Source organism: Strix aluco, chromosome 9 (assembly GCF_031877795.1).
Source record: "Strix aluco isolate bStrAlu1 chromosome 9, bStrAlu1.hap1, whole genome shotgun sequence".
In the NCBI taxonomy this organism is placed as follows: domain Eukaryota; kingdom Metazoa; phylum Chordata; class Aves; order Strigiformes; family Strigidae; genus Strix; species Strix aluco.
The window spans coordinates 27,696,420-27,716,325 of record NC_133939.1 but is presented as its reverse complement, the minus strand read 5'-3'; the positions used below and the strand labels follow the sequence as shown (position 1 = coordinate 27,716,325).

The following is a 19,906-nucleotide window of genomic DNA, read 5'->3' as shown; positions in this document are numbered from 1 at the left end:
GATGTCTCTCTATAGCAACATGATTTTGTATGTCTGATCCTCAAACCACACTGTTCCTTTCCTAAATATAAAGTGGCAAGGCAAAAATCGACTGTATAGAAGGCAGGGCTGGTTTACTGTTTCTTTAGAGCAATAGTGCATGTAGCCTGGGTTCATTATAGATTAAATTCATCCTGTGAGGAAGAGATTGCTACAGAGTATGAGATTTGCAAACTTCATCATGCCTTTACTGGCTCCAGTTTGTGGGCTCCTTGTGTGAACGGCTGCTTCCCTGAGGATACGGACATCTAGGCATCTCCTTTAACAAGTGACATCAGAAAAACTTATTTCCCAGAGTCTCCAGATGCTCAGCAAAGCAGCGGCCCTCTCAGCTTTGTGATATACTGTGCTCAAATTCTAATGCTTCTTGCTGAAAAAAATTAGCCATTTGAAGATGATGTTCCTGTGCATGCCCCAGAGACACTGTATTCAAGTGGTTAGCCTGACATTAGGCCTGCATGAGTTAATTAAAAAATAATTTTTTTCTGCTCCCCTTCCAGTTCTCTTCATTCAGACAAATATGCTGAAATCACAAAAAAAGCAAAAGCATTGCTTTAACCAGAAGATAGTATATGAATTCAGCATATTTTCTGCATAAAAATATGACATTTGTATGGAAATGACCTATTTTCTTGAACAGGCAGCTATATATCACACAAAGTTTCACTGTAACATTTATGCAAAAGAGATTGGGAAACACTTTACCATAAGGTGCTTATTTCCTCCAGATGAAATAATAAGGCAAAGTATAATCAAGAAGCTCAAAAAAAAAAATTTCACTCAATATTGTATGTTTTAAGCCACTGGGTATTTGATTTCTGTGATTACTTTGTGTTTGTTTCTCTTCTGACTTACAGGAAGCAAAGGATTTAGAAATAAATAATCCGTTCTCCCCCTTTCCTTTTCTAATCACGTTACAGTTTGCAAACGATGGCAGACTGGCAGCATGACAGATCCACACTGCTCTAATAACCATGAATACGTAGGCCCGTTCGGTGTTGGAGGCAGAAAGACATTTCTCTGCAGCAGCACCAACCCCGAGCACGTTGTGCCCATCCCCGCACGCAGTCAGAGGGCCACGGGCTCTGCCACAAGGGAGCCAAAACCATCATGACAAATCCATGTTCCCATGACCTACGTTTATTCCAGCACAACACACGTGGCAATTCAGCCATCAGCAATCATTCAGGGCAGGCAGCTTAGGGGGTGCTGATGGAGATCATTACTTTGCAGCTTCTCCTTTGAGCTGCAGCATATTATGGTGCATTATTCTAGGGGCTGAGCTGGTTCCAGCTCAAAGCAGGGGCAAAACTCAGAATAACAAGCAGCAACACAAAATCAAAACCCTTGCCAATAGCCAGCAATTGTACAAAGGTCTTATCGATAGAAAGATGCTACAATCATAAAATACATAACTAGTAAGTCATTTTTAGGCTCACTTTTATTACAAAATTACAATTTTCGTTAATAGTTGCACAACTACAAGATTGTTTTAATGTCAGCGGTTAATGAAACACTCTGATCTGATTCAACCCCACTGAAGTCAAGTGCAAAATTCACCCTGATATGAATGAGTTTCCAGCTGAGAAATTCTTTGAGCTTATCATGAATTAAGGTATAGCTTGTTCTGATGATGAAGTGAAATTATTTAAAATCAATTATAACATAAAAGACACATCCTGAACTAGACGTTCACTGAGCTAAGATTCTTGATTTACAGCCTAACATCCTAACCCTAAATGAAAATCCATACATCACTGAGTCAAAGTAATCAGATTTCAGATAACTTACTCTAAAGCAGGAAATTCATCTTTTTTCCCTCTGTTCAGAAGCCGCTGGCATTAGCTGAGACATTAACAGCAACCAGAATACTGCTGCAGCTATTTCACCATCACAGCTCTGTGAGCATAACAGAGACTTCCAAAGCACAAACAGTCAACAACCCCCTTCCTTTGCTTTTCAAACCAGCCCTGAGTCATTTTGGCCACCACTTCGTTTCACAAATTTAGAACAGCTGTGGAGCAGCTAATGACTTACTCGGAGTCCTCTGGAATAGTAAAAACCTTCCAGGCTTGTGCTCAACCACTAAGCAACACTCCTTTCTACAAAGAAAAGATAACTTAAGACATTTGTGCCAATATGGTATTAACAGAAGCAGCTTTTTGTTGGGTTGTAAGGAAAAGGACACATTGTTGAAATGTTATTTCCCATAGTTGCATGAATATTTATATAGAGAAATATAAATTTATATAAATGTATACATATCTATAGATACACATATTTTACATTATAGGCATATACATACATACATATGTACACACAGTGTTATATACACATACACAGATTTGTATATACATATATATAAATATATATATACACACAAATGCACACACAGCTTGCTTCTTTTTAGCTAACTATAGTTATAGAGTCTCCCTCCCCCATGGAGCCAAGACGATCTGAGTTGCCTCTGCTGAACTCCCCACGGTTGCCTTTCCATCCTGAATTAAATATAATACTCATTATTCTGCCATTCTGGTTCCTGAGAAACTTGGCAACCTTTCTGAATGACTTGAGATGCAGCAATTTCTTCTGCACTGCCTCGACTAACCTATTCTAGGAGATGCAATATGCTGCTAAGATTAACTGTCCAAAATGCTAATACATCTGAGAAGTGCCTCCACTGACCTACATTGAGAATGTAGGTCTTAATGTATCTATTTTTAGCTTCGTTACCAAAAAGCCCGTATTTTTAGTAACAGTCCAAAGCAAGCCATATACCTGAATCCCCCAGAACTTCCCAAAAATCGACTGCCACACTTCATCATGCTAGCATATACATGTACACACACATACATACACACACAGTATATATGTATATACTGCACATACTTAGTAACACTATTTCCATTCCATACATTAGCCACCCTGTTCCAAGTAGAAGTAACGACATAGGAGGCAGTTACTACTGCTTTTGAGTGAACAGCAACTAATTTTAGGTTGTTGCAAATGGAACATCTCCACTTTATCCCTGACGCATACCTGTTAAGAGATCCATCTTATCAGTGTTTTGTGCTCTGAAGGCTTTAACAGACTTTGGCTGGCTTGTAGGGGCTGGCAAAGCACAAGGCATGTAATACCACCACGGCTAACCTCGGGAGGCTGCTTACAAAGCTGAGTTACAGGTAGGCAATCCAGTCGATACATCTTACAGAATGAAGTCTTGAGGTGCAAAACACCACTCTACAGAAAAACCCAACAAAGATAACCATATTTTCAATTGGTCTCCATTTCACGCACGTGGTCAATGTGCAAACCGAGGTGTTAAAACTTATTGTCAGCCAAATGAATAGCTGTGCATGCAGATAGGTAAAAGCAACGCTGAGAATGCCAACAACCTGGAGGCTGGTTGAGAACTTGGGCCAAATGCAGGAAAAATGGGATTCTGTGAGAGATTTGTTTACCTGCTCTTAAAAGAGAGGTTTCAACAAGAATTGCATGTTGTTACTGTCTAACCCAGCGAGAGGCTTGACTTTCAGGTGCCGTTTGCCTTGTTAGCCTCGGCCCGGTTCCCACTCATCACAATTTCAGCCACCTCCCAGCGATGCCAATGCCACTCCTTCCATCAGCATCGCTGGCTGTAGTACCATGGCCCCTCATTGCTCAGAGGACGAATATATATATACTTATATATATATAAATTGGATACATCCACATTTCTTACTTTGTTGGTTTAAAACCAAAGGGGACAATTAAACATGGACTGAACGATGACTGACAGTTTGCCTTAATCAGTGCCTTCAGTTATTCTCAGTGAGGGCTGCAGAACAAGGAGCCAATAGCTATGACTTGCCCTTTCTTTGAAGAAAACACTAGCATAAACTGGATCTAAAAAATACCTTTACTTGCCATATTTCTTTGCTTGCCAATACTATCCACTTTCCAAAGCAGCCAGGTTTTTGGGTCACTGCAAGAAAACATAACAGAAGTGATGCCACAAGAAACGATGCTCTCTAATTAAGAAGAATGCATTAACGATACATTTTTTCAGCAGTGCTTTGATGAAGACCCATCAGATATGCCCTTGCATGGTGGTTTAACAGCACCAGAAAAACTCTGGATGAATTTTCTAAAGAACACAGACACCAACTTTTAAATGGCCAGCACCCATTACCGATGTCCAGTTTTTTTTAAAGTCAGTTTTTCACCAAAACACTACAACATGATTTTTCTAAGTGCTCAGCACTCCCCTGCTCCCTGTGCACACAGGACTGGTACCTCCAGTGGTGCAGTACCCCATGTACCTGATTGCTCAGGCTGAGAGCTGGTGGCGGAGCTGGTTAGCTGGCCACATCTGACCCTGTAATCTCACTAATGGGAATTTCTTACATCTTCCTTTGAGTCAGACTGTCCTGGGTACTCTCAGGAATGAGAGGACACAGCAGAGTGAACACATTTCAACTCTAAGCCTGAGCAGCAATTCCTACGCTCTTTTGAGCATAGCTCCTTCATTCTCCAAAGAAAATAAGAGAAAGAATTAAATTTGAAAGTCCTACTAAAAAGTATTGTTTGATGAGAATTTTAACACTGCAATGTTCTCCTCTCTCCAGTCAGACTCTGAATAAAATCAAACCAAACAATCAAAGAATAAAACAAAAAACAACCATTAATCGGCCTTGATTTGCAAAGCCAAAGCCTCCAAAGTTCAATGACAGACTTCAGCTGAAGGATGATTCAGATAATGGACATTATATATATAGAGAGAGACATATAATAACTTAGAGACCAAGTACAAAACCAAAAGTTTATGAAGCTTTCTAGAAAACTCAGTTTAGGACAGTTACTGTTGTGATAGTCTGACTTAGTTTTAAACAAGTATGCTCTGAAAATATATTAACAAATACATTCTTACAGTTCTTTAACAGTAAAACAGCTACTGTCTCCAGAAAGCAGAGTAAAGCTGAGGAAAGCAAGAAAAAAAAAAAAAAATCCCATAATCCCATAAAAAAACATTTTCCCATAATTGCCACTTCAACATTTGAGGAAAGTCATTAACTTCAGATGAGATGTAGGATGAAGACTCCCAAACCTTTATTCTGCTTTTTTGTTTGTTTGTTTGTTTAGGATTCCTGTTACGGAAGCCCCCACGGGCAATGGTGCCAGGTCCCACCATCAGCAGAAGGGATGGCAGTGCCATCACAAGCAGCAGCACATCTCAGGTGGCATAGGCCAGTCCAATAGTGATTTATCACAGTTCAGGAACTCCTGCTTGAAATTATTCAAGCCCTACTGCAAAGTCTCATCGCTACAGAGAACCACCTTTATTGGCACAGTGCTACAACAGCACGCCAAACTGCCACGCTACATGCCATGGACAGGAATATTCCTCCACAGTTAGTGGTATTTGTCTGAATTCCCAAATATGGAGAGATTCAACCCTTGGCTAACCTGAAATATTTCTTCAGAATTCATAGAATATACAGGATATTCTTGAGACATTTAGAAAACTCTAGTAGAAAAATAAAGATGTTATAAAAAGTAAATGGTCATTAAAGATTCAGTATATGACATATGACTGAGTTATTAATATTTTATATTGTGCTATGCCCTCTATTATTATCTACTCTTTTTAAGGCACCCAACATCTTAGTATTGTACATACATAAATCTTCATAATGTCTAAAAATAACCCCACACTTAAGATCAACATCCTTAGCATTCAAAAATATAAAGACTGATGCAACATGCACTCTACAGAGACTCCCCAGTACGTCTGTGGGACAGGGGATTCCTAAAGCAATGCCAGGGGCTCCGTTCCTTCAAGCCTCCTCCCATCATTTTTCCACAAAAATGAGCCATCTGACACTGTCCTGAAAACCACCACAATATCGACCAATCTAACAGAGAAAAGGCCACCAGAGGAGAGTGTTTCCAAATACTTTCACAGTGATCAAAGAGAGCCCACAAGTTTCACCCCAGTAGCCCTCTGGGGAACACCATGTGTAGCAAAGCTAATGCCTTCATCGGTAACTCCCTAACTCCTCCAACAACCTAAGCAAAAATAAAAATAGAAGTACATCATTTTAAAAGTGGGAAACTACAAGGATCAAGCAAAAGACATTTAAAAAAAATGGTATGAAACACAGCGGTCAGCGCCTGTTAATATTCTTGCTTTTAAAGAAAAAGATAATACTAATAAAGTATTTCCAAATAATTTGTAATTATTACATTAATGAAACTCGTCGGCTAGTTGGTTAGTTATGACATTAAGTCTAAACTCTGGGACAGATTTCCATGTTTCTTGAACCTGTTGAGACGCACTCGTATTTGTCTTTATGCGAATGCTCTTATTTTAACATGAGAAGCACTGAAGATGGTTTGGTTAATTTTTGAATGAGGTCAATCAGAAAAATTACTAAATCGACAGCAAGACCTTTTTCTCTCTAGCATTACTCATCTTGTTCTGAAATAGTCTTGTGGAGTACTTGTCTCAAAATACCTGAATCCACTTAATAGATGTTGTAATTTTCTGAGATCAGACTCTGCTCTTCATTCAAGTTCATTGACTAAAACTGAGCAGTAATGTGGTATTTCACCTCTGGCTTCAAGGGAGCAGAATTAGGCCTCTCGTCTGTACCCACACAAGGGTTTGTTCCAAGTGCATTCCACTTCTTCCACTAGCTCGAACAAGCTTCAAACAGGGGCATAGCTACACTTGCTCAAATAAAACAGATTTTTTTCAAGAATTGGGGAAAAAAGATGTATTTCCACTCACATCAGCATTGCAAAGTATTAAAAAATAGCATATTTTTTGTACAAAGAGTTGTGGTTAGTACGAAGAAGTTGTGAAATGACATATTGGGTGAATTTTCTCTACATTTCTCCCATGGAAAAAGCTGCGTTGTGCTGTACAACCTATACATAGATCCACTGTAAAGCTCAGTTACAAGGAAGTCAGATTTAGAATCAAGTCTTGGAAAACTCAGAAAATAGGAATATACAACGCGCAGCAGCCTGATTTCCGAGTGTACATAAATCCACGTTGTAAAAGCAAATGCCTTTGGAAGAAGTGCAATTCTGGAACAAGTTCACACCTAAGTGGCTGGAGCATTGCCAGGAGTCATACTCTTTGGTTGAGTAATGGAGCCAAGCAATGAACTTCCAAACTTACGGCCAAATTCTACACACTTTATTCACGTGAACATTTCTGTTATACCTAAAGCCAATTCATCACATCTTATTCGTGTGAATATTTCATGTGAAGCAGGTTCTTGAAGAAAGAAGTAGCATAGCACTCACAAACTACTGCTTGCACACCTTAGTGTTTTAGAAACACAGAGCATTGCATATTGATGTTTTGTAGAGACCTTTCTGTCCTGTGGCTGTGCAAGTTCACAGCAGAGAACACAAGTTGACCATAACTGCACATTTCTAGTTTAAAACCAGATCAGCTCTGCTGACATGCTCAAAAGTGGCTTCATCTGGAAAGGTCTCTGACAAAATCTGGAGTTAGTTACCACAGTTTAACCCCTTGAGTTACCACAGCTTAACACATGTCCACTGAACCTCGTCGTTAAATGACCTGCCTGTAATATTCGCCTAATTAGAGCAGCACGGGTCCTGGCTTGCTGCGACAGACATTCAGAGATGGATCGCTTTCCAGAAGTCAGATTATTATTCATACCATAAAAATAAACATCTTTCTCTCACTATTGATACAGCCAAGAGATCCATGAAGCAATTTCCAAGTCTCAAACAAATCTTTTAACCCAGGTAGAACATGGCGGTGACATCAATGACAATATCCAGGAAATATGAAAGAGCACTGATAATTGAGCACCATGATTATCCTCCTATTTTCCTGTATGCAGTCGTTATCAGCTATGACTGGGACTTACCTGGCCTTTTTTGCTTTTCCACCTGTAGGAAGAATTTCAATATAATCAATAAGTGAGTAAAACAAACACACGATGAAAAATTTACTGCCAGGTTCCGAGCACTGCCACAAGCTGAACTGCTGAAGTCGATACCAGCTACTTGTTGTACAATAATGAAATAAGCTAAAAAAAATACGTATTTATTTAAAATAGTAACCCATCAAACAGCTCCAGTGTAAAGGCAGATCATTTTACTTTATTCGATTCCTTCCCAATATTATTAATGCTACCAATAATACTGCTGATAATGATATAATTATCATTAATACTCCCTATTGCTTAGGAGTAATCCAAGTTGAAGCATGTAAAGAGTCACCCACCACGGATCAGAGATGGTGGATCCACTTTTGTTTGCTGCAGTGGAAAGTAGTGCTGCCACCCACTCAGCCTCAGCTCAACACAATGAAATAGCAAAACAGAAGTCATGAGAACACCCATTAGATATCACAGTTAAATGTCATCAACACTTCCAGAGCAAATCATCCCCAAGCGATCCCAGTACACAAGGAAAAGGAAGTTTCCTACACAAGGAAAGAAAAGTAACTCGACGTAAGCCAAAAATTATCTCTTTTAATACAAAATTCCATTCTCATAGAACAAATTTATTTCCACTGAATAAATAGATTTCCTCACCATTCGCGGGTGAGATTACTACCTATAGTTATGTTGAAATTCTCTTGCCTTTCTGCAGTTTAATTAAAATATAAACATTATTTGCAACTGGCTTTACTATATTTGGATACAAGTATGAACACTTGGGGGTTTGATGACATTGCCAAATGTATACAGCACCACTCTCACTAGGGGTTGTACTTTAACCTGATTTATATAGCTCCACGCATTACTTGCATGTAGTCTTATCAATGCAATTATTATGATTATCCTAAGGAGAATCTGGCCTTTGCGCTTTGATGTTTATTACTTATAACACGTGCATGCTCTTCTACTATCCGTTAAAAATAAAACAACAAATGAACAAAACCCCGAGGGATTAGAGCTGAAGGCAGTAGTAATAAAGCACTATCAACTCAACAGAGGAATCTGGGCAATTCAAATGCATAATATTTTTACTAATATGATGGAGCTGATGCTAGAGTTACAGACATTTGGAGCTGTCCCTCCATCTCAAAACGCATACAGCTACTACCAAGGCTCAGGAAATTACTTCTGTCGCACCCAGATGCCTCTCCAAGACAGATTGACAAAAAAAGCCTGCAATAAGCATACTCGCCAAAGCTATAAATAGCGACACTTGGGGTGAAAACAAGCAGTGGTGGTTTTATCTCCATTCCAATGCCTTGTGCTGGGTGGAACCGAGTTGTTCCCCGGGAGGAGGGTGCCTGGGTCTGAGGGGGCGCTGCCCCACTCGGCCAGGGGCCGGGCCCTCAGCCAGGAGAGATGCCCTGGGGATACCCCTTTTAACGCTGAGGGGGGGATCATCGCAATTCATCTGGATTAATTACCGCCGTTCCGTTAAAACAACTTATTTATAGAAGTATTTGATATTTCTGTAGAAAACTCTGAAGAACTTGAGGGTAGTGCCTCGGCGACACAGGCGCCCGCCTACGGGCTCTCCCCTTGGCGGCCCGGCCTGCCCCGGTATAAGGCGCCCTGTGGGGGTACATTCAGCGGGGCGGGCGGGGGCCGGGAGCGGGGCCGGGAGCGGGAGCGGGGACCAGCCGGGAGCGGGGCCGGTACCGGGAGCGGGCCCTGGCGCGGGCCCTCCCCGCGCTCCCGCCGCGCCGCGGCCGCCAGCGCTGGAACGGCGGCGCCACCTGGCGGCCCCGCGCAGCCGCTCGCTGCCGCCGGCCCGGCCCGAGGCCGCCGGGGCCAAGGGACCAACGGGGCCAAAAGGGCCAAAAAAGTACCAGCGGGGGCCAAGATACCAACCGGGACCTTCCCGGGAAGGGAAATCCGATCGTCTTTGGTCTCGCTCCGGTTTCAGCGGGGAGCAAACGGCCGCGCCGGGGCGGCAGGAGCGGGCCGGGAGGCCGGGCGGGCTGAGGCCGCGGGGATCCTCTCCCACATCGCTTCGCCCTCGCCCAAAATTGCAACGCGCTCGGGCTCCCCCTTCCCAGCCCGCCGGGACCGCTCTCCTCGGCACCGGCTGCGCGCCGGGAGCGCCCCGGCCGCGCTCCTCCAGCCCCCGGTCCGGCCAGAAGCGGCGGGCGGGGCCGCGGCCTGCACTTCGCCGCCTGTTCTTAAGTACACGGGGAACCGCCATCAGTCCCGCGCGGCGGGGGGGTACAGATTGTAAAACCGGATTTTTAAAAGTCTCGGGTGGTATCTTGGCAAGAGAAGCTGTACAGGGTTTTTCTCCGTTAACATCACAGTGCACTGAACTGTTATTAATAAAATAGCTTTCAAGGTTAGGGTGGGGGAAGGAAATCTCAGTAGGGGAAAGCTGAAGTTTCAGGTTCAAGCTTTGTATTCCTATATATATATATATGGGTATATATATATATATATGCATTTTTTTCAAAACGTTTTATTAGGAAAGCTATACCAGACGCATCACTGTACAATGATTAAACATTACCTTTACAATTTATATTCACTTGAAATTACAGAATAAATATATGCACATTGTTGTACCTTTGTGTGTGCGTGTGTGCGTGTATGTGTGTATGAGAGAAAACATTAAAAATGCTTCCTACAAAGCTGTTAGTGATAGGTGCCCAGTAGCTTTTTTTCCTTTTTTTTTTTTTTTCCTTTTTCTGTATATTTGCATGTTGCTTTTATTAGGAAAGTGCGGATGTCCTCCAAAAAACCATGGCGTCATGACGAAGTGTCGCTGAGCATCCCCTAGGTGTGTGCGCCACGTGGTTACATCCTTTGGGCTGCTCGGCTCCCGGTGGCTTCCCCCAGCCCACGGGATTCCCCTCCGCGGCCAGCGGGACCCGGCGCTGCGCGGCGGCGGGCGCTGCGCGGAGGGGCCGGGCTGGCGGTGAGGGTGGGGGGTGGGTGCGAGGGAGGGAGAGAGACAAGAGTGAGACATTCGAGCAAGACCCTCCCCTCCCTTCCCTCTTGCAGTTTCCAGGCATGCAGCAAACTGCGCTCGTTTGCTTCTTTGCATTTTTTTTTTTTTAAATAAATGTACAGAATCTGTGCCATGATGGGCAAGAAGAAAGCAAGCCACAAAATGCCATCTTCCCTCCCCCTCCCCTCCAAGGGAAAATATAAAGGGAGTTTACTGCAACGGAAAAAAAAAAAAAAGAAAACAAAACTATAAAGAAAATAAAAAAAAAAGGAACAAAAAAAGTAAAAAGAGAGAGAGACACACATAGAATTTACTTAGTCAGGATCAATACAAAGATCCCCGGTAATAATAATAATAATAATATACCTTAGACATGGCACAGTCAAAGTCTCAGTTTCAGTATAAAAAATAATGATTGATTAACATCTGCTGGCAAAAGTCTGCGAAGGCACTTCATCGATTAATGATCTGAGAACGGCCCTTCCCCGCAGCGCGCACATCTGGCGGGGGAGAGCACACAGCTGTATCCTCTACTCGCATGCGGCGGTGCCGGGGCGGGCGGCGGGCGGCGGTCAGAACCGGTACGTGGTCTTCTCCAGGACTTCGAGGTAATCCGGCTTGGTTTGGAGTTTGGCCCTTAACTCGAGGTATTCGCTTGTGGGGGTTTGGTGGTCTGAGAAGCCCTTGCCGGCCGCGAAGAGGAGGGTTTCTTTGAGCCTGGCGTCCTGCTGCAGGTCCGGGTATTGCATGCCAGGGGGGTGGACGTGCAGTTCCTTCAGCTTGGGCACGGTGCCGTACAGGCAGTCCACGAAGCCCACGGCGCAGGGCGGCGGGCGGTCGCGGTCCCGCGTGGGGCCACCCGCCGCCGCCGCCGCCGCCCCCCCGAGCCCGCCGCCGCCGCCCCCCCCGAGCCCTCCGCCCGCGGGGTGCTGGGGGTGAACGGCGACGATGGTGTTGAGCTGCGAGCTGGACACGGCCAGGCTCCACTCCTGCTCCTTCTCCAGCAAGGTGCGGTAGTTGCTGCCCGGTTCCTGCGCGGCGGCGGGGGCGGCGGGGGCGAAGCGCTCGCCGCCGCCCCGCAGCAGCTCCGCCGCCTCCCCGCCGCCGCCGCCGCCCGCCGCCTCCTCCTCCTCCTCCTCCTCCCGCGGCTTGTAGATGGGGTTGTTGCACATCTGGGTCACCGGGTGCGGGATGTAATCGTAGACGTGACCCGCCGGGGGAGCCTTCTCCGGGGAACGCTCCCCACACCCCCCGCCGCCCCCCCCCCCGCCGCCACCGCCGCCGCCGCCGCCGCCCTCCTCGAAGATCCGCGGGCAGCGCAGCGCGACGCCGCCCAGGTCGGCCGCCTCCCCCCGCGGCCCGCGGAACGGCATCTTCCTCCTCCGCCGGCGCAAGACGAAAGCGAAAAGCCCGGCGGCCACCAAGACGGCGGAGAAGAAGAGAACGAGGAGGCTGAGGATGAGGACGGAGAGCGGGACGGCGGCGGAGGCCGGCGGTAGCTCGTAGGCGGCGGCCCCGGTGGCGGCGGGGGGCGGAGGGGCGGCGGGGGGCGAGGCGGCGGCGGCGGCGGCGGCGGGGCGGAGGGCGGCGGGGCAGAGGGCCGCCAGCTCCAGGGCGCGGAGGTCACGTCGGGCCAAGCGCTCGGGGCTGGCGCACAGCACCTCGCCCACCACGCTGACGGAGCTGAGCGCTTCCAGCCACTGCTTCAGCGGCACCAGCTCGCAGGTGCAGTCCCAAGGGTTGAGCTTCAGGTCGATCTGGACGATGGCGTGAAGGTGCTCCAACACCCCGGCCACCGGCAACGCCAAGAAGTGGTTGTTGCGCAGGTTGAGGCGGGCCAGGGAGGTGCCGGCGAAGGCGTCGGTGGGCAGGGTGCGGAGCAAGTTGTCGTTGAGGAAGAGGAGCTTCAGGTTGGGCATGAGGCTGAAGGCCGCCGGCTGGATTTCCCTGATCAGGTTGTACTCAAAGTACAGGTAATGCAAACTCTGCAGGCCCCGGAACATGCCCGGGGTGAGCCGCTCGATGTCGTTGCCGTTCAGGTACAGGCTCTTGAGATTGGGCAGGTTGATAAAAGCCCCGTCCTGCACGTAGGAGATCCGGTTGTTCCCCAGATGTAAGAGATCCAAGGAGGAAAAATTCCAGAAATCGGAGCGGTAGATTTTCTGGATCAAATTCCCGCTCAGGTACAGCTTCTTGGCGTTCAAGGGCCTGGGCAGGAGCTCGGAGATGTTGTGAAACCCTCGCTCCTTGCAGTTGACCGTCAGGCCCAGGTCGTTGATGTGCAAACTGCAAGAGCACCCGGTGGGGCAGATGATGGGGATGGGGGGCCGGGTCTGGTAGGCAGCCACGGGTGGTTGGTTTGGCCCGGGGTACAGGCCGCGGGGTGTCGGGGGAGGCCGGGGCGCCCGGGGCTGCTTGGTGGGTTTGGGCTGTTTATTGGATGTTTTGTACTCAACAGAGGAAGCGGTGAAATGGAAGGAGGACAGCATGGATGAGGGCTTCGTAGGCCACGCGTTCTCCTTGCTGGACGACAGCTGAGGGATGCCCAGGCTGGCTTCCACCTCGGAGTCGGACAGCATGGGACAGAGCTTACTTCTTTTGATTTCCCGCAGGTCCTTCCCGTGGAAGTGGAAGGGGGTCTCGCAGGTGATGTCCCCCACCAGGGCGGTGTAGGGGATGCGCTCCAGCCAGCTCTTCAGCTGCACAATCTCACACGTACAGTTCCACGGGTTCTCCTCCAGCTGGATCTCCATCAGGCTCCTGCCAATATGGTCCAACATCCCGCGGTACGAAAGGACTTTTAGCCGGTTCCCACGCAAGTCCAAGTGGGTTAAGGACACGGACTTAAATAAGTTGGTGGGAAGCATGGGGATAAGATTGTCATTTAGGATAAGGACCCTCAATTTACTTAGGTTTCGAAACGCCCCGCTTTCAATCCGTTTAATGACATTGTAATCTGCCTGCAGATATTCCAGACTTTCCAAACCCAGGAAAGTGTCGTTTCTGAAAATGTCCAACTTGTTTTCGTGCAAATACAACCTCTTCAGAACTCGGAGCCCGTTAAAAGCCCCCGTCTGAATGTCCTGCAGTGCATTGTTCCCAAGGTTAATAGACACAGCATTGTTCAAGTGAAGAAAACTGTTGGTGTACAATTTCCTCATGGAATTCCTCTGCAGATAAAGTTTAAAAGGTCTCGACCACGACTCTGTTATCTGACTAATATTTATAAATCCCTTGTTGTCGCAATGTATATGGAAAAGGCTCTCCTTCACTTCACAGTAACATGGATCAAAGCAGGGCTCATCGAGTTCCTCCGAGTCCTCTATCAAGGGAATTGGTGTAGTCCATGCTAGAGCAATTGTGCTTAGAAGAATTATCCACAACATCCTTCCTTTATGAAGCGTCTCTGCCGTGGAAGGTTTCATCATTTGTTGATGTTTACAAAACTGCAACGGGAAGAGAAACGCAGATTTCAGTATTTCTGTCCCGCCCCGCTGCTTTCACTAAGCCCCTACCTGCTAGACTCGTGTTAGGCTCCTGGAAAGTTCAGCAGTTGTTGGGCAGACGTTCACAACCAACTCTAGGGGTGTCGGATGGGCGAGCCTTGCCCTGATTTATACTTAAGAGATGGTAGAAGGTTTAATCACGCGATACCAGCCTCCCTTATCCCCCCCTCTGGCAAATGCCACCTATAAAGAGGACAGCACATGCAGACCCACACAGCAACATGAGCACACAGGCTGAACGTGTTGCGTCTTTACATGTTTTCCGCCGTAGGACCAGTGTTTAGAGCCACACGTATTTCATACTTGTTTGCAATTTCAGCTTTGTAGCCATCGCAGCCCCGCACTGACTACAGGGGGAAACACCAGTGGGTAGATTTCTCCGGTGTCGCACTACATCCTTCATACATGCAAACTCCCAAAGTTATTCAGTCTCAATCCCTGAATCTCTCTCCCTCCCGGCTCAATATATTCCATACGTAAGTTCAAAGGAATGTGCAAGGTTTGCTGATGTCCCTGGCGAAACGGTTCCCTTCAGAAATCCCCACAACGTCTTTAAAATAGTAAGTGGTTGACAACCCTGATTTAAAAGAAAATCTCCCCCTTCCAAACGCGCCAATGAATTAATGCAACTGGTATATTATCAGATAAATACATACCACATATTAGTCATTTTAGCTGATTAAAGCATTTAGAGATGATTAATCTTTCTAAAGCACATGCCCATGCGATCAGCAGATCTAAAGGGAAGTGACAGCTAAAGAGGCACCTCGGATTGAAACGCTCAGCCTGCCTTGGATTAGGGTATTTTGCGCCCCCAGGACCAAGCAGGAGACCCGGTTAAAAAGCTGAAAGTGGAAGAAAAAAATACCTTGACACTTACCAGCCGATAAATTATCTATCCTACTATATACGTTTCCGAATGAAGACACCATTCTTCTCCAATCAGATGAAAATAATACTGTACTAATGAGATGCAGCTCCTTCAACATATGGTTTCACCCTTCCTTTCACCAGATATTTTAAATGTATGGGCACAGAGAAATGCTAAGGATGGTAATAATAACGGCGGTGATGCAGCCTTCCTTGAATCACTGAAATGCCCATTAGAATTATTCGGAGCGATCGTTGCTTTTAGTCTTAATCTTTCAATAGAAAAGGTCCTTTTTGCCTTCCTCGTGTAAGAACTAGAAAATTTTGCCCCCCATCCACAAACTTAAGAGCAGAAAGATGCATTTAGGGGAGAGAAATGCCAGAGGAACAGAAATCCTTAGGATCAACTTGCAAATGAAACCCTCCCCTGTGGGAAAGAGGAGATGGTTGAAAGCATGAAAAGAGAAATACCCTCTGCAATTAAAACCAGCATCTAATTGGGAAGAAGGGAGAGAGATGAGAGCTATATTGCAGTATCAGTCTCTCTGTCTCCTTTGCAAAATATTAGCCACTTAAGTTCTTTCTCTTCTGCAAGGGCTGTAATAAAAAATAAAAAAATAAATCAAGAGGATTATTAGATCTTCTTTTTGGAAGAGGGGGTGTCTTTGACCCTAGGCGGAAACAAAAGGATCCAGAAAGGTTGTACTTACCGGTTTGCAGGAGAGATTTTAGCACATCGTTACAAAAAAAAGAGGGGAAGGGGGAAAAAAAGCTCGAGTTTAAAGATTGCTGGTTTCTCTCTGTCTCTCCCTCTGTGTCTCTCTCTCTCCCTCTCTCTCTACTCCTGCTGAAGCTGAGGCGAAAGGAAAAAAAAAAAAAAAAAAGAAGGGGAAAAAAAAAAAAAAAGCAAGCCTGAGACGTGCTGGGAATGCAATGAGCCCCTCAATGATCTTCTTTAGGATGCAGAGCTGCTGTTTGGCACACTCAATGGAGGAGGGAGGAGAGGGGCTGCTGCAGGCTCCAGCGCCGCCGCCGCCGCCTTCCCCGGGCACCGGCAGCGCGGAGCGGGAGCGCCGGGGCGCGGCGGCGGAACGCGGGCTCCGCTCCTTCCCCGCGTGTGCGTGTGTGTGCGCGTGTGTGCGCGCGCGTGTGTGTGTGTGTGTGTGTGTGTGTGTGTGGTGGGGTTGTTGCCCTGGATCAGGCTTTTCCACGTCATGAAAATGAGCTTCAAGAAGGGGAACAAATGAAGGGGGCGCGCTTGGCACCAGGTCGGGGGCGCGCATTTGGGAAGCCCTGACTATACATTTTTTTTTCTTCCCCCTGCCTTTTTTAATTTTTTTTTTTTTTTTTTTAAGAGGGAAGGAGGGGGCTGGTTGGTGGAGAGGAAGGGAAGTGGGAAACGAGCAGATGGGGGAGGAAAAAAACCCAAGAAGAATCAGAGAGGAAAATACCGCCGGGATGGGTCACAATTTGCACACCCCTCCGACCTTCCTAAAAAGAAAAAAAAAAAAAAAGAAAGAAAGAAAAAAAGAAAAAAGAAAGCCCAACTCTGGGGGAAATCAAAGATGCTCTGACTGCAAGCGCCAGCTGAGCTGCCGGGGCTGCGGCGGAGAGCAGCCCGGTGGGCCCCGGAGGGGGTAGCGGGGTCCCGGCCCGGCTTCCCCCGGCGCTGCCACCGCCTCCTCGCTCCGTCCCCCGTTCCTTCTCCTCTCCCTCTCCCCTCCGGTCCCGGGGCCGTGCCGCCGCTCCAGCCCGCAGCCTCTCCCGGATCCGGCAGCCTTCGGAGGCAAAGCCAAAAACCTCGGGGGAGACACCCGGGCACCTCTCGCATCCTTCCGCCCGGCGCGGCCGCCACCGCGGAGTGTGCGCGGAAGGCGGAGGGCCGCACTCGCGGAGGGCAGCGCCGCCGGCCGGTATCTGCCCGCCCCGGGAACCGCAGGCAGGTAACGGGGCTGCGCGGGGAGAAGCGGGGGGGGGGGGAAGTGGCCCGCGGGGAGCGGTGGATCCGCGGAGGGGGGCGCGCAGCGGGAGGCTTGCGCGGGTTCGCCCGTGGCTGAAAGTTGGCGGGCGAGATGCGCCGGGGGGGGGGGGGGGGGAGCGTTGTGGGGATCGGGGCGCGGCGGGGGGGGGGGCTCTGCCTCCCCCAGGGAGGGAAGGGCTGCGGGCAGGGCAGAGGGGTGGCCCCCGCGATGCCTCTTGCATCCCCGACGCCCACACCCGCGCACACCCACCCCGCAGGCACTCACACCCATCCCCGGGCGCACATATGCGCGTATCTCCACGCACAGCAGGGCGGAGAGGCTGCGCGCCCCGCGGGAGCCGCGTAACTCCCCGGAGCATCCCGCAGCCCCCCCCCCCCCGCCCCCCCCGGCTGCCTCCGCTCCCCGCTCTCGCCCTAAACCCGCGCTCCCCTTCCGCACCCGCGGGGTAACCCGGCCGGGAGGAGACTTAACTGGAACCGCGGCTCGGTGGCAAAAAGTTGACGGGCAAAGCTGCAGGTGCGGGAGGGAGAGCCCGGGGGGGGCCGCGGCCTCCTGCCGCCCCGACGGCGCTCTCCGCGGGTAGGGGCGCTGCCTCCGCGCCCGCGGACACGCACCATCTTTCCCAGCCTCCGAAGCTCTCCTTCGCCGGTGCAATATGGACGCACCGCTCCCTCCTAATTAAATTGCTGCATCATTCATTTTCTGACGCGGGAGCAACATGGGGTACCAGCAGGCAACATGCACCTGACACCCCCCCTTTAAAAAAAGAGGGGGGGGGGCGGAGAAAAAAGGGCGAAAGGGGAAATCACAACAGTTTGTTCTTGGAACAAGCTCGCCAAGCGGCTTTAACACCAACTCAGGGGAACGATCTGTGCACGCTCCCCCCCCTTGCACCCCGCTGTGTTTGGGGGGGGGGGGGGGGGCGGGCGATGTGCTAGGGGGCTGCAGCCATCCTGCCCTGCCCTTGCAGCGCCGCTTCCCCCAGCCGCAACTTTCCGAAAAGCCCCCGAATAACGCTCCTCATCTTTTTCAGGGCTTCTGCCTTCAAGTTTTGCAGATGGACTGGGGGAAGAGCGGAGGGAGGGCGGCGGGGGGGGGGGGGGGCGGGGGGGATGGCCCTTGAATGCAAATCAGCGAGCGCTGCAGGGCTCCTCGGGGATGGCAGTGTCCCCGCCGGGTCCCCCGCTCGCAGGCAGGTCCCAGGGACACCCGCCGGCTCCCGTCCGGCCCGGGGCGGGGGGGGGGCTGTGCTAGCCCCCCATGGCTGTGGCCTCGCCTGACAGCCAGGGCGGCCCCCGCGGGATGCCCTCGGGGCGGGGGGGGGGGGGGGGGGGGGATGTCGCCCCTCACGTCCTGTCGCCATCCTTGTGCAGTTCCGCGGAGGGATGAGGGGCAGATCTCAGCTCGCCGGGTTGAAAGACCTGTGCCCCCCCTTGTGTGTGTCCGCCCCCCCTCCTCTCCAAGCCAGGAGGCAGAAATCCCCGCGGGCCACTCCCCCACACCTCCCTCCAGCCAAAGCAGCTCACAGCTTTTCTGTCTCTGCTCCTTTTGTCGACACAACCCGCTGAGAGCAGGATCAGTGTGAGTGTGATTGGCAGGAGCTCTGGCTAAGGGGACGGCAGACTGATGTAACCAAGATTAGGACGTCACTCGGTTATTAATAATAATAATTATTATTATTATTATTGGCAAGTGAGCTATTTCCTTGCAAAACCCTGTCCCGGAGCTGTGGAGTCAGTGGAGATGCATGTCGTCTGGGTGGGAGGCTGGCAGGGGCCCTCCTGGCTGCCTCTTTCCAGCCTCAGTTGTAATGACTGAAATGCACCTTTTCCCCCCCGACAGCCTTGTGGAAATAAGGGAGAGGGAAGCCACGGCTAACTTTTGTGACAAACTCAAAAAGGGTACTTGAACAATTATTATGCCTTTCCGAAAGTATCATTACGGCGTTACGTTCCCACTGGAGGCGACCATTCCCCCCACTGCAGTCATTGCAACGCAGACATTTAATGCCTCGTTCAGCCTGCAGTGTGAACCAGCCCCTTCCCTTCCTTTCCCAGCAGAAGGTTGAGGGAAAGAGGGAGTTTGCTACCAAAGCTCGCCCTGCCTGTCCAGAAAGAAATATTCTGATCTTTAATAGTCTCTTCTGTCTCGAGCAATCTATGGTAAGGGCAGAAGCAATAAATAGTGCAAGGGCAAGGGAAACTCTCTTGTAATTATTATAGATGGGAGCTGCTTCCTGGCTCTCTATATCTTGTTAAAGCTAGGGAGTAGTTTAGAGGTTCTGGATCCGAGTGTTGAAAGGTTTTAGATACAGCCAGTGCCAGGGCTCCAGTTGTGTTTCTGCCTAAAAGCCCCGGCAAAGCCAAGCTCCTGCCGTGTGCTCTCACCCCGCTGACCGCCTGCCGGCGGCGAGGAACGGGCATCGCCTCGAGCTGCTGTTTATCGGGGCAGGTGAACATGTGGGAACCCAAACGTGGGAGGGGGAGAGGAGAGGCACGAGCGGGCTGTGATGCTGATTAATCTGTGACGCAAAGCCCACATGCACTTGCTTGGGAGAGCTGCCAGCCGGGGGCTCCGGGGAGAGATGCTCGTGTG

The 19,906-nt window shown here is 49.0% G+C and overlaps 1 protein-coding gene and 1 long non-coding RNA gene across 8 annotated transcripts in view; one reads left to right on the top strand and one right to left on the bottom strand.

Annotated features, from left to right (window-relative positions):
- Window positions 1-1,462: 1,462 nt before the first annotated feature.
- On the bottom strand, window positions 1,463-17,938 carry SLITRK3 (SLIT and NTRK like family member 3). 7 transcript variants are annotated; one of them, XR_012624338.1, is made up of 3 exons: window positions 11,320-17,230; window positions 3,936-4,003; window positions 1,463-3,279 (listed from the first exon to the last, which is right to left on the bottom strand). XR_012624338.1 is itself a non-coding variant. In XM_074834329.1 (2 exons), exon 2 carries the CDS (start codon window positions 14,379-14,381, stop codon window positions 11,526-11,528), a length of 2,856 nt encoding a protein of 951 aa, XP_074690430.1. In that variant the 5' UTR covers window positions 14,382-14,399; window positions 17,783-17,938; the 3' UTR covers window positions 8,150-11,525. The 7 variants fall into 7 exon arrangements, 4 of the variants coding, with proteins under 4 accessions (XP_074690430.1, XP_074690428.1, XP_074690427.1 ...); XR_012624340.1 differs by having other exon boundaries at window positions 3,946-4,003; XR_012624339.1 differs by lacking the exons at window positions 1,463-3,279; window positions 3,936-4,003 and adding an exon at window positions 8,150-10,914.
- The window catches only part of LOC141927242 (uncharacterized), a 66,947-nt gene continuing 64,185 nt past the window's right edge, over window positions 17,145-19,906 (top strand). The window contains exon 1 of the long non-coding RNA XR_012624341.1: window positions 17,145-17,268. This is a non-coding gene — a long non-coding RNA (uncharacterized LOC141927242). The remainder of the gene's footprint in view (window positions 17,269-19,906) is intronic.